The sequence below is a fragment of the Heterodontus francisci genome, chromosome 1 (genome assembly GCF_036365525.1).
Source record: "Heterodontus francisci isolate sHetFra1 chromosome 1, sHetFra1.hap1, whole genome shotgun sequence".
In the NCBI taxonomy this organism is placed as follows: domain Eukaryota; kingdom Metazoa; phylum Chordata; class Chondrichthyes; order Heterodontiformes; family Heterodontidae; genus Heterodontus; species Heterodontus francisci.
In genome coordinates, this window is record NC_090371.1 from 142,134,072 (window position 1) to 142,151,626 (window position 17,555).

The following is a 17,555-nucleotide window of genomic DNA, read 5'->3' on the forward strand; positions in this document are numbered from 1 at the left end:
AGGTTTGTGGATTGTATTACCTTAGCAGTCTCTGGAATGTGCTTCCTTACACCTTCAATGCCTGTGATTTAAATCTATTTGGGTTAATTGGAGCAGGGAATAGTCCTTTGTTTCCACAAGCAGCATCTCTTAGTATGCAAATGTCCTTCCAGCCCAGTGTCTGGTGATCTTCAAACAAGTCATTTCTTCACTCCAGCAACAGTTTAAAATCAATGTTTGAATGACAAAATTAATATACCTCATTCTTGGCATTTGGGGGTCTGCTTGACAAGTGTGAGTGCATGCATGTGTGTTGGGTATCTCGAAGGGAATATCTATTTACATTCATATTTCAAACTGTGTTAATGATTTGCATCTTTACTGGATAAGTCTTGTTTTATAATAAACTGATAATTTTGTTGTTTATTAAAGAAACCTGGTTGGTGTATTTTATCCTGGGCTGAAGAGTAGAGTATAGGATTCACCGGATCAATAACTGGGTAAAGATTTAAATATCTGTTGTAACCTGTGGAGAAGTGTAACTAGGGAAAGACAGTGCACTCCTGCCGCCTCGGTCGTAACAAGGCTGACAGCAGAGTAGGGCATATCAAGGTGAGTCAAGTCTAAATTAGCAGAAATTACCTCCAAAATGTTGGAAATCATAAGAAATAGGAGCAGGAGTAGGCCATTCAGGCCTTCGAGCCTGCTCCAACATTTAATGAATTATGGCTGCTCTTCTACTTCAACACCATTTTCCTGCATCATCGCCGTATCCCTTGATGTTTTTAATATCTAGAAATCTATACGATCTCAGTCTTGAACATAGATTTTTTTTAGATTTAGAGATACAGCACTGAAACACATACTCGATGACTGAGCCTCCACAGCCCTCTGGGGTAGAGAATTCCAAAGGTTCACCACCCTCTGAGTGAAGAAATTCCTCCTCATCTCATTCCTAAATGGCCTGCCCCTTATTCTGAAACTCTGTCCCCCTGGTTCTAGACCCCACCAGCCAGGGGGAAACATCCTTCCTTCACCCACCCTGTCCAGTAAGAATTTTTTTTTTAAGGAGAGATACAGCACTGAAACAGGCGCTTTGGCCCACCGAGTCTGTGCCAACAAGCAACCACCCATTTATACTAATCCTACATTAATCCCATATTCCCTACCATATCCCCACCATTCTCCTACCACCTACCTACATTGGGGGCAATTTACAATAGCCAATTTATCTACGAACCTACAAGTCTTTGGTTGTGGGAGGAAACCGGAGCACCCAGCAGAAACCCACGCAGTCACAGGGAGAACTTGCCAACTCCACACAGGCAGTACCCAGAACTGAACCCGGGTCGCTGGAGCTGTGAGGCTGTGGTGCTAACCACTGCGCCACTGTGCCACCCATACATTTTGTGTATTTGAATGAGATTACCTCTCATTCTTCTAAACTCCAGAGAATAAGGGCCCAGTCTATTTAATCTGCCTCATAGGACAATCCCTCCATCCCAAGAATTAGTTTGGTGAACCTTTGTTGCACTCCCTCTATGACAAGTATATCTTTCCTTGGGTAAGGAGACCAAAACTGCACACAATACTCCTCTAAAGCAGTTCTTCTTTTGGGCCTCCTTATCTCGAGAGACAATGGATACGCGCCTGGAGGTGGTCAGTGGTTTGTGAAGCAGCGCCTGGAGTGGCTATAAAGGCCAATTCTGGAGTGACAGGCTCTTCCACAGGTGCTGCAGAGAAATTTGTTTGTTGGGGCTGTTGCACAGTTGGCTCTCCCCTTGCGCCTCTGTCTTTTTTCCTGCCAACTACTAAGTCTCTTCGACTCGCCACAATTTAGCCCTGTCTTTATGGCTGCCCGCCAGCTCTGGCGAATGCTGGCAACTGACTCCCACGACTTGTGATCAATGTCACACGATTTCATGTCGCGTTTGCAGACGTCTTTATAACGGAGACATGGACGGCCGGTGGGTCTGATACCAGTGGCGAGCTCGCTGTACAATGTGTCTTTGGGGATCCTGCCATCTTCCATGCGGCTCACATGGCCAAGCCATCTCAAGCGCCGCTGACTCAGTAGTGTGTATAAGCTGGGGGTGTTGGCCGCTTCAAGGACTTCTGTGTTGGAGATATAGTCCTGCCACCTGATGCCAAGTATTCTCCGAAGGCAGCGAAGATGGAATGAATTGAGACGTCGCTCTTGGCTGGCATACGTTGTCCAGGCCTCGCTGCCGTAGAGCAAGGTACTGAGGACACAGGCCTGATACACTCGGACTTTTGTGTTCCGTGTCAGTGCGCCATTTTCCCACACTCTCTTGGCCAGTCTGGACATAGCAGTGGAAGCCTTACCCATGCGCTTGTTGATTTCTGCATCTAGAGACAGGTTACTGGTGATAGTTGAGCCTAGGTAGGTGAACTCTTGAACCACTTCCAGAGCGTGGTCGCCAATATTGATGGATGGAGCATTTCTGACATCCTGCCCCATGATGTTCGTTTTCTTGAGGCTGATGGTTAGGCCAAATTCATTGCAGGCAGACGCAAACCTGTCGATGAGACTCTGCAGGCATTCTTCAGTGTGAGATGTTAAAGCAGCATCGTCAGCAAAGAGGAGTTCTCTGATGAGGACTTTCCGTACTTTGGACTTCGCTCTTAGACGGGCAAGGTTGAACAACCTGCCCCCTGATCTTGTGTGGAGGAAAATTCCTTCTTCAGAGGATTTGAACGCATGTGAAAGCAGCAGGGAGAAGAAAATCCCAAAAAGTGTGGGTGCGAGAACACAGCCCTGTTTCACACCACTCAGGATAGGAAAGGGCTCTGATGAGGAGCCACCATGTTGAATTGTGCCTTTCATATTGTCATGGAATGAGGTGATGATACTTAGTAGCTTTGGTGGACATCCGATCTTTTCTAGTAGTCTGAAGAGACCACGTCTGCTGACGAGGTCAAAGGCTTTGGTGAGATCAATGAAAGCAATGTAGAGGGGCATCTGTTGTTCACGGCATTTCTCCTGTATCTGACGAAGGGAGAACAGCATGTCAATAGTCGATCTCTCTGCACGAAAGCCACACTGTGCCTCAGGGTAGACGCGCTCGGCCAGCTTCTGGAGCCTGTTCAGAGCGACTCGAGCAAAGACTTTCCCCACTATGCTGAGCAGGGAGATTCCACGGTAGTATGCTTTCACTAAAGCAGTGAAAGCATACTTTCATAACAAGCCCTGTGAGCAAAAGCCTTTCATCTAAGCAAAGAAACAGCTGCCCTGGTTCAGTATTTAAAAGCTTTGCAGCCTGCAAATTTCTCAGAGCCATCACTCCACACTGTGCTTTCACTTTGTTGACCCTGGCGAGTTTCACACAGCTGAGGAATCCTGTGTGCTGGCTGTTAAAGCCAAAATCCTGGGTTAAATAATCATTTAATTGCCAGTAAACCTAGTTAAATAACAGATCTGCCATATCCACAGAGTTTATGCATGACTCCAAATCCCACGCCAGTTAAAGGCAGAAGTGAGTGTGGTGTTGCCGACATAAGGAAATGTTTTTATTACACAGCGAGTTGTTGTGATCTGGAATGCACTGCCTGAAAGGGTAGTAGAAGCAGATTCAGTACTAATATTCAAAAGAGAATTGCATAAATTCTTGAAGGGGAAAGAAAGTGGGCGGCACAGTGGCGCAGTGGCGAGCACTGCAGCCTCACAGTTCCAGCGACCCAGGTTCGATTCTGGGTACTGCTTGTGTGGAGTTTGCAAGTTCTCCCTGTGTCTGCATGGATTTTCTCCGGGTGCTCCGGTTTCCTCCCACAAGCCAAAAGACTTGCAGGTTGGTAAGTAAATTGGCCATTATAAATTGCCCCTAGTATAGGTAGGTGGTAGGGGAAATATAGGGACAGGTGGGGATGTGGTAGGAATATGGGATCAGTGTAGGATTAGTATAAATGGGTGGTTGATGGTCGGCACAGACTCGGTGGGCCGAAGGGCCTGTCTCAGTGCTGTATCTCTAAACTAAATACAGGGCTAAGGAGGAGGCGCAGGGGAGTGGGATTAGTGGGATAGCTCTACCAAAGAACCAGCACAGACACGATGGGCTGAATGGGCTCCTTCTGTGCTATGTTATATCTCAAAAATATTTGCCGGGAACCGCATGTAATTGCTCTGTGTTCGTATAATATGAAAAATATTTGATGCGCTGCAACATCCTATTTTGAACAAAATGCAGCTTCACTGTTTATTTAAGTTGGAGAAGTTGCGTTTTCGCCAGGATATTAAATTCCCTCCTTTAAGCAATTCATTTATTATTGCAGCAAGACTGCAGGAAATTGAAGCTGGATGATGCCCTTCATCAGACACTTCGTGAGGATACACAAGGGAGATCTCATCGCTTGGCCGCCTGCCAACAACACACAGAGGTTTTGTCTGCCAATGGACAGGAGTCAAATAGGCCTACTTTACGTCCAGGTCAGACTAGTATAATGCAAACCAACACAAAATTAAGACGCTGTCAAGGACCACAGTGTCCAGGTCAAGCAGAAGGCACTGTTAATAAAATGTTTTTTGGAACCGATACAAAACTACATTCACAACTCATGCAGGAGCTGAACACTGTATTTCTAAAAAGTAATCCACTGGTAAAGAATGAATGAATTGTATCCTCATCTATTAAAATATATGGATGGATATACCTGTTATAGTAAACACTTTATATGAATTATAAAATAAAGGCACTTTCATTTGTAAGAATTCTAAATTAGGAGGTTCACTTAATTAGGCTATTTACATCATTCCATATTTAATTTTTGTTGTCAAGTGACGGCTTGGATCAACTCCAAGTGCATGATTTTAAAAGCCACTTTGAGCATGCACATGGAAAATATTTATATGGACCGTCCTCAATGCTCACCTTTTTAAAGTTGAATTTCTTGGTGCTTACAACTAAGTTAGGTGTGACTTGTAAGTGTATTTGAGAAGAAAATGAAGTACTATGGTTTTCCAGACAAAAATTCAGGAAAATAGGGCAGTAAAGCAGTGAAAATCCATTAATTTTCTTGCAGTTGTCCATGTTGGTAATGGACTATGATGTTTCTTCAGCTTAACAGGGGACCAAAAGGTTTTTATTTCCCCATTGTCCAATATTAAGTGTTAATAAAGTTCATGTAAAGGAATATTCCAGGTTTGGTGTGTCCTACAGTGGCATTACCCCGCAAGTACTCATTTGTAAAACATGCCATATGTATTTCGTAAAAAAAAAATTTTTAAATGTACAGATCTGTATCCAGGTGACTGGTCTCCCAAAAGAGTTGCTTTGCTGATGGTGTTTTGGTTCCTAATGTGTGCACAAGAAAATTGGTGTAGAATACAGAAAGGGGAATTTCATATTTAAAAAAAAAACAGAAAAATTATCATTTATGACTTTGTAAATGTATTAATTGAAAAACAGTCATTGATAAGCTTATACATTTTTGAACTGTCCATAACTATGGCAGTGTTAGAAATTCAATAGCGCACTAAATCAACGAAGGATCTGGACACAGTCAGGTCAGCTGAATGAACAGACATGCTGAAACAAGCAGGATGATGTTACCAAGATTCACTCTTGTTTGCTGTAGTTCATTATGTTCACAACGTTTCGATAGGAAGTTAAATTTGTTGTTCAAGCAAATTGGATCTGCAGCACCATAAATGCTCTTTGATCCTTGTCCTCAACCATCGAGATTGCTTGCTTTTTTAGTTGTCTTGTCTGCAGCAGTTCTAATCATTTGCTTCATAGAATTTACTAGATTTGATCAATTAAGAAAGAAAGAGTTGCATTTATATAGCATCTTTCCTGACCACAAGGTTGCCCCAAAGTGCTCTACAGCCAAAGAAGTACTTTTGAAGTGTAGTCACTGTTGTAATGGAGGAAATTAAGCAAACAAGAAGTCTGAAATCCCAATGCTTGTGCTGGTTATTATATATATTTCATGATACATGAAATTCTTGTTTTGCTTTTTTTAAACACTAACAAAAGATTTCATATTCATAGAACTGTAATCGCTTTCATACTTTGAAAATGTAACTGTCAATTTTATGCTGACCTGCCTAACAAAATGCATCATAAATAGCTCTTGAATATTTTTTCTACCTGTGAGTACTTCATAAAAAGGCATGTGCTGGATGAATATAATGCTGGTTTAAATTCTTCTCCCTCAACTCATGCCACTCCATTGCCTTTTCAGTTTTTAGTGATTTTAGCCATTTAGTGTCCTCTATCTTTTGCAGTCTGGGAACATTAATGTGCCATTTTAATGTTTCATTAGATTTATATTCAAACTTCATAAAATAGACTAGAGTTGCAAAAGTCTTTGGGGACATGTGCCCCCAGTAATGTCCTCTACTGATACCACCGGGGTATGTGGAGTCAGTGGGAGATCATCGTGCTTAAATATTTCTGACAAGCACCAATATATATTGACTTGGGAAGACTGGCACCTGTTGTCGCTGGGGAAGTGTCTGATTCGACCATCCCCTCCAACCCCAGCCAGTTCCCCAGGAGAAATTTGGTGACCCCTACAGCCTATTTTTAATGAGACCAATAATATAACTCAAAAAAACATGTTGGTAGACATCTTCAGCAGTCCAGGGCACAATCCAGGCAAGCACTGTCAAGTGGTCTCCCTTTTCCCTGGGGTAAAGGCCAGTATGTCTTCCCAAGCATACCAGCCACCACTGTGATGCAGAAACTCCTGTAGTATTGGAGTGCTTATTCCTGCATCCTCCTCATCACCAGCCTTTGAAGGGGATAGCAGGGACCTTACAAGACCATATGGAAACTTACTATTAAGTTTTTGACCTGGTGTATCTGTGTCTTGGCCTGGTTTGAATCCCTTCCAAGTTACCCTTGCTGGTATTGCAGGAAGAGTACGCTGGAAGGGCTGTGAAATTTGAACCCCTAATGTTCCTTTAGAATTGGTCTGAAATTCGTATGCTTGTAACTGCCTGCTTCCACATACTTATCACTTAAATAGTTTCCAAACACTTTGAGTGGGTTAAATACTGTGGTATTTGTGTACTGCCATTTTGCTTTTAGGACCTAAGTTTGAATATAGGCTGGATTGCAGGGTAAAAGTCTCCATTGTCTTTGCCAGTAACTAAAAGAAATGAGTATTGTTAGTTGCATGTCAGTTTTTTGTAGGAGTGAACCATAACATAAAATTGTCCAGCATTTATCATTAATTGGTAGCCACATTATATTGGGTGACCAAAGATAGCTGATCTGAGAAGTGCAAAATGTCAGTGAAAAGTGTTCTTCAGAGGACCGAGTTAATATGTACTTTTAGGCATAGTTTTTTTAAAAAAGCATCACTGTGCATTTAGATTATTTTATACCCGACTTGGGATTGGTTGAAAACCTAATTCTAGGTGCTGAAAAAGTGTGCCATTCCCCAGGGTTCCTCCTCTCACCTAACTGAGGCTATGAAAATTCACAAATGTAACATTAAGAAAGTAGTGCATTAGCTCCCATCAAACACTAATTTTCACAAATAAATATACCTGCTTTCCTAAAATCAGCCATAAATCAGTATCTTTATAGATTTAGAAATGTTTTTTTCTCAACTGAAATGATTCCAATAAGGTAAAACTCCAGTTAACATTCATTTAGCATATTTAGGGAAAGTACATGCTTTGTATAATGCTGTATTATGTGTCTCAGAACATCTCAAAGTTCTTCATTTACCATGAGCTGTAAAGGGTGACTGTTTTTATGTGGTTAAAAGCAGCAACCATTTTATGCATGGCAAAATACCACAACTAGTGATTAGGTGAATGACTAGTTAATCTGTGGTTCTCCTCAGTATTATTCGTTAAGGGATGAATGTTAGCTAGGCCGCCAGGAAACTCACTGTTCATCTTCCAACAGTGCCTTAGGATCCTTATTATCAACTGAATTACTGGGACAGTAAGGATCTGGACTTAACACCTCATTCGAAGAATGGCACCTCCAAAAAATGAAGCGTGCTCTCAGTATTGCACAGGTTGTCGCCTTAGATTATATGTGTAAGTTCTAGAGTGCAGCTAATTTCTGTGGCTCTGTAGGAATGATTGATGCATATCTTGAACCCATTAAGATTGCATGTTCAATGTTTGGGTCCCAGGATTGATCAGCTAGCATATACCAATTTTCCAAATCTCCAGAATCAATGGAGAAAATACTGTTGGAATTTGTCTCTGGTTAGACATGTGAGACAAAATTTGGCATTGGCTGGATTGCCTTACGTTCATGTTCCCAAATAACAATGAAATAACCTGCTGAATAAAATTCAATATTGGTGGCAAGCTATTTAATTCTCAGTACACCAGGCACCAAATATTGTTGATGGGATTTATGATGTTATTATGTCTTGTTACCAACATAGTCAAATAATTCTATATTGCAAAACTTGCCAACTGTAAGGGATTTTTACAGGAAATCCTTCCTTATACAGGAAGTACTGAGTTAAATGGTCACCATTTGTTTTCATGAATTTTGGAGAGATTTTTTTTTTAAAAGTCAGATAGGAAAAACAAAACTTTCATTAAATTAGTTTTCCGTTTTCAAAAGCCTTTTGGGACTTCAGTACAAATGCTAAATGGAGTTGTAATCCCATCCTTTCTTAATGATTTTGCTTCCACTTTTCCTGCAGTTCATAGTTTTCAGTATTAACTCATATACAGATTATTCTGCAAAGAAACCGATGATTCTGATTGAAGTACATTCTAGAGGGGAGAGAAGAAGGCATAAAATAAACATTGCAGCCTACTTACAGACCTTCAGTCTGTTCCCTGAGATGCCACATGACTCTTCAGTCAATGGATGATTCGAGAGCAAGCCACAACACAAACTTTTTCTGGGTATCCCTATGTTTGAGCACCCAGATGCATTCTAAGTCTCATTTGCATCGCTACATCTATCCTGCAGTCACAGGCCATCTCAGCCCCTGCAAGAAAGCCCAGGGAATCCTGGCAAGTTGATTTTCTATCAGCTTTTCCTCGCCTTTGTGGAAGACTTAGTTTCTGAGGAAAAGAGGACCAGGAGCATTGGCTGGAATTTTATGTTGGGCGGGAGGCCCTGCCCACCGGCCGAAAGGTCAGGGCGAGCCCTTCTCCGTCAGACCTGGGGAGCTACACTGGGATTTTTCACTCCCCAGGCCCTTAATTGGCCTTGGGCGGGACTTCCACCTCCTTGAGGCAGGAAGTCTGGCCTAATGGAGCTGCTGGCCAATCAGTAGGCCAACTGCTCTTAGTCCCAGCAGCGCCACCAGGAGTGGTGGCCACTGATGGGACTGCATCTAGCTGACAGAAGCAAGAGGGACGATGGCCCTGGAACCAAGGTACGTTTTTGGTGCCTCGCCAGGGACAATTGGCTGGGCCCCAGCAAGGCAAGGGGGCTCGGTTTTGGGGTGTGGTGGGGAGTGTTGTTAGTAAGGATGGTTGGGCTGTGGGGGGGAGCTCTATGTGGCCCTTAAGTGGCAGTTAATTGGCCACTTAATGGCCTCGATTGGCCTGTGGCGGGTGGGCCGTTCCTCGCCACCATCGCCCTGCATAAAATTGGAGCAGGGATGGGAAGGTGACGGGAAAGCCTCTTACTCAATTTTATGGCCCCCACCACCAGCTCGCTCGTGTGGTGGGGTGGGGGGCATAACATTCTGGCCATTATTTCTAATATGCCCTTGTTACCCGCCTGGGATTCAAAATGGTATTATATGCATTTCGCCACAATTTATACTTGTTCTCCCATATTTAAGCCTCAAACCCCTTCTTCATTACTGTCATTACTGCAAAATAACCATTATTCCATTGCTGGAAAATGTCTCACTGAACTCGGTGCTTCCCAGAGATTACTCAGTGACACTGGGAATTCAGCACGTAGACAGTGGGCATTCTGTGGTTATGTGGTATATCTTATTTATGCTAATGGACCATACCATGGAGTTTTTGAATCCACATTTTAAGGTACTGCTCAGTAATTAAAAGTTATAGTGCACTGTTTAATAGAGTCATTATGGAATAGAAGGAAGCCATTTGGCCCATCAATTCCAAGCCAGCTCTCCGTCGAGCCATCAAGTCTCATTCCCTCACTCTATCCATGTAGCCCTGCAGGTTTATTTCTCTCAAGTGCCTATTCAATTTCCTTTTGAAATCATTGATTGTCACCACTTCCACTAAACTCGTAGGCAGTAAGTTCCACTTGCTGCTTAAAAATGTTCTTCCTCACAACCCCTGTATCTCTTGCCCAAAACCTTAAACCTGTGTCCCATCGACTAATGGGAACAGCTTTTCTTTGTCTACCTTATTTAAACCTGTCATAATCTTGTACACCTCTATCAGATCTACCCTCAACCCCCTTTGCACTGAGAAGCACAAGTCCAGCTTCTCCAGCCTAACCTTGTAGCTAAAATCCCTCATCTCTGGAACCATTCTGGTAAATCTCCTCTGCACCTTCTCAAAGACGTTCACATCCTTCCTAAAGTATGGTGACCAGAACTGGATGCAATATCTTTCTTTGTTCTTAGAAATCGTATTTGCACATATGCAAAATGCTGTTAAAGTGTCAGAATAGCATTTAAATAACGGACACCAACAATCAATGCTTTTTTAAAAAAAGAAAATGGCAGAGAAATACATTGAGTAGAATATATATTTACTTGTCAGAGCCACCAATATGCAACCAGATTATCAGGATGTCTAATTTGGAAAGTGGTTTTACTGTTTTCATTTTATGTACCTTTAAAAAGCACTAGTAAGCCCCTATCACCTTTAATTAAATTGACTCTTATTCTGTGCAAATGTGTAGATGTCAGACAGAGTGTTACACTGAGCCGGCACATTACATCCAGTATTTAAAAATAATTACTACTACTTCTTAAAAGAAAGTTGAAATCTAATGTGGTTTTTAATATCTTCATTTTGTGACGTTCATTAGGTTAAGGACAAACATCAGTCCTAAAAATAATAACCTGGAATTCCTATGGTGGTTCTCAGACTGTCTGCCATATCTTTGGCAGAAATTGGATAAATAGCCTTTTACACCCTTTCTCCTGAAGTTACAGTGAGAGTTCAGGAAAACTAATATTAACATTAAATGGTTTAGCTTTCTTTATCATAATGTGTATTGTGTTATGTTGGCCCAGTTGGTAGCTTTCTTCTCTCTCGATCAGAAGATTGTGGGTTGATGGCCCACATCGGATCATGACCTCATAATCTAGGTTGACACTCCATAGTGATACTTAATTACTACAGTCATAGAATCATACAGCTCTTTAAATGAGTTTTCAGTTAGTCCCACTCCCTGCTTTTTCCTCGTAGCCCTTCAAATTTTTCCTCCTTAAGTATATATCAACCTGCCTTTTCAAAGTTACTATTGAATCTATTTTCACCTTTTTCGGCAGTGCATTCCAGATCATCATAACTCGAGTTTTAAAAAATTCTAACCATCTCTGAATTTTTTTACCAACTAGTATCCAGGGTATTGTACTTTGAAGGAGCCATTTAGTCAAATGTGAAAGATTTTGTGACTTCCTTGACTAACAATACAAATAACCAAGTAACTAGCCATTCACCCCATTAGGATGTTGTTGGTGTATCCATTTACCTACGGACCAATCATGGCTTTACCTTAGCAGTATGTATAGAATCAAATAGATGATATCCATGATCTGCATGTTCAGTTACAAAAGAATTACCTTTACTATTAATTAGCGAAGTAATTAATTTATTGTGTTCCCTCTTACATAAAAAGTGAATTTACTGATGTTAGAAATAGTGTGCAGTCTGAGGTCTATGATGTATATTTTTCAGCAATTACCTTTCTTCCCTCCAATAAAATAGAAATAATGAGTCATTATTGGCCGAAAAGATTTTGTTAAAAAAAAAATCATGAATCCTATTTATCTGCAATAAAATGTAAGTAGTGATAGACAAAATTATAAATCTTTTTTGCCTGCCCTTCCCTTGTTTCGCTCTTAGTATTCCCACAACATTATGCTTTTAAATTGTATCTATCTTTATTCCCATATAAAGTTAATTTAAAAAGTAAACAGCAGAACAGTGCAGCCTTCAGCTCTGCAGAACCATGTCTAGTAAATATGGGTGTGATAATAGAATCCCTTTTAAGATTTAGATCTGTATGTGAAACTTAGTCAGTTTGAAATGCTGCCTTTTGTTTTATCAGAAGATGGCACAATGCTGCATCGTGATGCATTGCAGCTTCTGTGTTGCAATATCAAGAATTTAAATGTGGAAGTGACTAAGAGGTGATTTTTGCAATCATGGCACATTCACACCTCAGTGCTTTCGTGAATTTTATTAGTCATGAGTTGGATTCCATTCCAGATTGTTCTCAAACTAAAAACCTCCATGTAAACTTGGTTATTAATCCACATGTAGATGTGCCTGGTTCTTGGATGATCTTTTTCGTTGACTCCATTTTGAGTATTTCACATTTGTACAAATGTAAGGTGGAGTAGGTTCATTGTGACATCATTGTAGAAGATGGTACAGTTTCTGTCTTAAAATGCTAAATTGTGAGAGCACTTTGTGAAAACATTGCTGTGTCACTTTGCTTGGACAGTACTATAAAATTGATAAAATCATTTGAGATTTCTAATACATATGTTGAGTTATAAAAATGCTGCATGGTCTGCAGTGTTTTCTCAATACCTTCTGACGATTCGCCCCTTAAGTGGAAGAGAAGTAAATCTTGAGTTCAGCATTTTCTGCTCGGGCTGATCAACACTGACAGTTAGAGACACAGTCATGAATTGCATCTATAGCAATCAGTCATTGCTAGGACCAAGAGAGAAAAAGAGGCAGTTAGGCATTTCAAGCTCATGAATTTAACATTGCACTGTAAATAATACAACAGCTCAGACTGGCAAAATTTTAACTGCCTTTCAGAATCTCAAACTGACTGTGACCTAAGTCCTGACTGGTATGACATGGATGCAATGTTTGACAGCATGGATTTCCCTTGTATTCAGACAATAGTTTTGTATATTTTAAGAGGTTCTGCATCCTCTTAGTTGCCTCTAGCAACTAATTATGTGTTGGGAAGCTAAGACTGATGGTTGAATTGCCACTTGTCACACAGTATCAAAGAGCTGTGTTACTGTTCTAAAGAAACCTACCATAGTGCAGATGTCATTCCCTGTTGAAATGTGCAGGTAGAATTTCGACAGGTGTTCCCTGATTTCGCAGCATGACTTAGGCGGAGGTTGGTGCGAACCCCAAAGAAGTGGCATTAATGGACATTGTGGCTGTTTCTCCAAGGCTTCCGCTAAAATTTTGCTGGGAGATCGGAAAAACACCTGCATAGTTGCCTGGTGTTGGTACTCTTTACATTGAGTGGAAAGAGGCCAAGAGAAAGATTCTATGTTTGAGTAAATTATACATTCCACACAATTTACCCATGATGAAATGGTCAATAGCAAATCTTTATATAGAATGATACACTGCAAAGGCAGGCCATTCGGCCCATCATGCAAGTGCCAACTTGGATTTAACTTTGCCATTGATTTGGCAGAGATTTAGTGATATAAATTTGGCAAATGAGTATATTAAATAATAGACTAATTACGAGAGAAATTAGATCTTTTTAAATAACTAAATAAAATGACAAATTAGTTATAATACAAAACATTTATATTTTAAGTCATTAATTAATGCCTTTAATATTGTACTGCAAGAAAAGAGTGTAATTGATTAATGATTGGTTAGCTGTTTATGCTCTGGATTTTGTGGTCAGCGACGAAGTTACGGTGCTAGCCGCTGACCTCGAAGAAAGCTGCCCACAAAGATTGAGTGATCTCTGGTATGGATTTCACCTTTCCTGATAATTTTGTTCTGACTCAGCAATAGGGGATCTCTCGCATCCAGCAACTGTGGTGTCATCAAACAGGCTAAGCAGCCAATCACATTGAAGAATTCTCACAAAGCAAGCCAGAAATTAAGGAGCATTGATTATATTTCACTTCTAATAACTTTATAGAGGGTGAAATAATGATGGGGGCATAAACAGAGGATTGAAGTAGTAGCTGAAATATTATAAATAAACATTGAATTTTTTTTTATATCTATAGCAATTTTTATCATAATGGAGAAATTTGACGTTCAACAAATATAACATTTGTTTTTTCAGGGCCAGAGAGCATGTACAGCAGTAATTATGACTTAGTACAATATTAAAAATCCAGTTACATTTCATTCAACAAGGTGTAGCTTTTTCAAGGGTTTTTACTGCAAGACGAATAGTGTAAAATCAAGTGATTGCTAAGATTTCCATCTGCCAGGATTTCAACAGCGTACCCTGTGGAGGAGTAGGGAATCACTGACAGCAGCTTATGGATTTTCAAGCTTATCTGCGTATGTGCAGACACCAGACGTTGCTGCCAGTTTTGCATTTGTAACGACAGCGAACGCTGATCGTTTTGCTGTCAGTACAACAGAAAAATCGGGCCAATGCTATTAACAATGTGGTTCATTTTGTGGATTAATTATGAGACTTAAAAGTTACATTATTGTTCTCAATGTTTTAAGACACCAGAGTGTTAACAATTGAAATAATATTGTGATTAACTATGACATCATGACTTCTGTGAACACTGAAAGTGACATCTCATTCTTCATTTCCCCAAATGAGAAACTGATTCTCCAGTTGAGTAACAATATTAGAAATACCAGTGGGTTGAGAATCTATGTAAGGAATATATCAAGTAGAGAAGTGGGGGCAAAACGTATCTGCACTATGGACTGGATTTTGTTCACCTCCCAATGTTGGGCTATGGGGGGGGAGGAAGAGCGGAGAATCGGAGCGGCAGCAGCATGCCCCGGAACCCAACACTGGAATTGCCGGGCCCAATCCTCCCGGCAGCACGGAAGCTCTGTGGCGGCCGCTCTACGACGGGACCCTGGTTTAAATATTTAAATTAACTTTTATGCATTCATTTAAATGGAATTCCCCGCGATCTTACCTTGGTTCCAAATCTTCAACGTGATGGGTAGCACTCAAGTGCCTTCACTTTCCCGTCCAGGGAAAGCTGGCGCCACTGAGGCTGGGAAGGGGGGTATCCAGCATCTGTAGAGTAGTGGGGGGAGGATGTGGTAAACTCTACAATTTACTATAGTTGGGGCGGGGGGGGAAGGGGTGAACTTTATGCAGTTGGTGGGGGAAAGGTTTCAATTCTGCACTTAGTGCAGTTTGGGGGAGAAGATGTCCACTCTGCAATTTTAGTGGGGGTGCAAATATGTATTTTCAGTATAGTTGAGAATAATACTCTGTATTCTCTGAGCAAGGCTGCTAGCCCTTTAAAAATTGTCCCAGTGCCTGTGCAGAGACAGTTGATGCTGTTCACGACATCACTGAGGCCGCCACCACCGCAAGATTGGGGGGGGTGGTGGTGGTGGTGGCCGCCCTGCATATTCTAATGAGCCGCCAGGCTCAAGATCGTGGCGGCACACGGCCCATGCATACCAGCCACCATTTTTTACGCCCTCCGCCGGTCCCAGCAGCAGGAAAACAAAATCCAGCCCTGTGTGTGAGGAATCTGATCCTCAATAGAATTTTCTTTTTTATTATTGGGTTACTAACACATAGATGTTGATAATTGGAATGTATATAGATGTAAGAGCCAGCTGAGTTTGTGTAATAGAACACAGGCTGCCCATTCGTGTAACTAATGCTGCTACTGCCTTATTTTAGTGGAACATGGGCAATTGCTAGTTCACTTTAGACATTAAATAAGGCAGAGATTTTTGAACCAGCAATGCAAAATGTGTCTCTATGTAAATTTTGCAGCTGTCGTTGCCAATATTAATGCAAACAAAACTTCCTTTGTAATGGCTCATTTAGCAGCAATTTGTCTATTTTGTCAAGATGTGTAATAGAAAAATAGAAGTTTACATTGTATTTTTGTAGATATCTGCTTTTTGAAATTATACATTTATCGCGAGTAGTCAAACTGCCACAAATCTTGTAAAATAAATAACTTTGTAATTGTAACAAATGGCACTTATAATTAAGGTCTGATTTTGGCTCCTTCAACAGCTGATGTACTTCGACTAAATAAATACTATTGTTGATATTGAAAAATAAAGCTTTGTCAGTATGAATAATGGTGTGTTTGGTTATTTTTAAATGTTTTATGTTATATTTTAATTATAACTTGTCTTCACATTCATGAACATCTTTCCTGTATGTAGTGTCAAAATCTGTATTGAATATGATAATGTACAGAATACTATTTGTGGGACTGACATTTGTTATGGGTAAGTTGCTTGGCAAAATAAAGGATTTCTCCCTGTTGCGATTGAATGAGTATTTGATCATGTGACATACCATAGATCATGGTGTATAATGTTATGACCAGGTGAGGAAGGTGTCTCGGGGTCTTTTACTGTCTTCATCTTATTGTAACAGGATTTTTTTTAAACTCACTGTGTTTTGAGCTCCCCTTTGGTGAATCCTTGTTCACCACTTTCCAAGTATAAGACAAAGAAATGAGCATAAACAAGCTTTCTTAGGTTTAAAGAAGAAAAGTGAAATTTATTAAACCTTAAACTTAAACTCTAATTCGGTTAACGCCTATGGGTATAGACCTGCCCACGCTGGCATGCACACGTGATACACACATGCAAATAGGGACAGAAAAGAGCAGAAGAAAAATAAAATGGTGAGGTTTGAGGTAATATCAGAAGAGTTTCTTATTTACTGTGCTTCGAGCTCGCTGTAGTCCTTTTGTAAGTAGTCTTGCTTTTCATTGGGGCCCAGTATTATTCTTAAACCTTTCCTGTCTTGGGGTTCATGTGTTTCCATTGGTTTCTGAAGTTGGTGAGAGCAAGATGAGAGCAGACAGGAGAGAGGTGTTCTCAGTCCAGGAGAAAACAACCTTCTGAGTTTTTTTTCTCTGTGGCAAGTTCAGAAAACCAACAGCCAGCTAGTCATGTGACTAAACTGGTCTGGCTACTTCTGTGTATTGGGGAAGCAAGGACTGGGTCCCTTGTTCTAACACTGTCTGTCACAATGCAAATGTCTTTCCAGTCAGGGGCTTGCAATTTTAAGTTTTGATGTTCATGTGGCGAAATAATGTGTGCCTCAGTCTTGACAGGTGGGGGCCTGCATGACAATAAGTAGACTCTGCGTACAAGACATCTCCATTTTTCTAGCCCCAAAAATCATGTTTTTGCACATACATGGCATATACATTGATACCCACCCAACTCCCACTTCAGCCAGGACATGCTATACTCATTTTTCTCATCCCACAAATGCACATTTACTTACCTTATAACTAGGTGCAAGGGACTGAGGTGGGAGAAGTGTGCTGTCTTTTCTAGTTCCACTTCTCCACAGGTCACAACATATATTTAAATGTTCACCCAGTTACCAATACGGTCATCATATGCTCTACTCTTTTTCCTGAATAAAATACACCAGACAGGTTTCTTCAATAAACAACAAAACTATCAGTTTATTATAAAACAAGACTTATCCAATAACAAAGCAAAGCATCAACACACATTGAAATATGAAAATACCATTTTTAAATACCACACACAAACACATGCACCAGTTAACTGA

At 40.7% G+C, this 17,555-nt stretch overlaps 1 protein-coding gene across 7 annotated transcripts in view; it reads left to right on the forward strand.

Annotated features, from left to right (window-relative positions):
* The window catches only part of arap2 (ArfGAP with RhoGAP domain, ankyrin repeat and PH domain 2), a 413,638-nt gene extending 398,570 nt beyond the window's left edge, over positions 1 to 15,068 (forward strand). For all 7 annotated transcript variants that reach the window (XM_068036991.1, XM_068037024.1, XM_068037005.1 and 4 more), the window contains one exon: positions 4,270 to 15,068. In XM_068036991.1, coding sequence (XP_067893092.1) covers positions 4,270 to 4,608 — 339 coding nt within the window. In that variant the 3' untranslated portion in view covers positions 4,609 to 15,068. The remainder of the gene's footprint in view (positions 1 to 4,269) is intronic.
* The last annotated feature ends 2,487 nt before the right edge of the window (positions 15,069 to 17,555 follow it).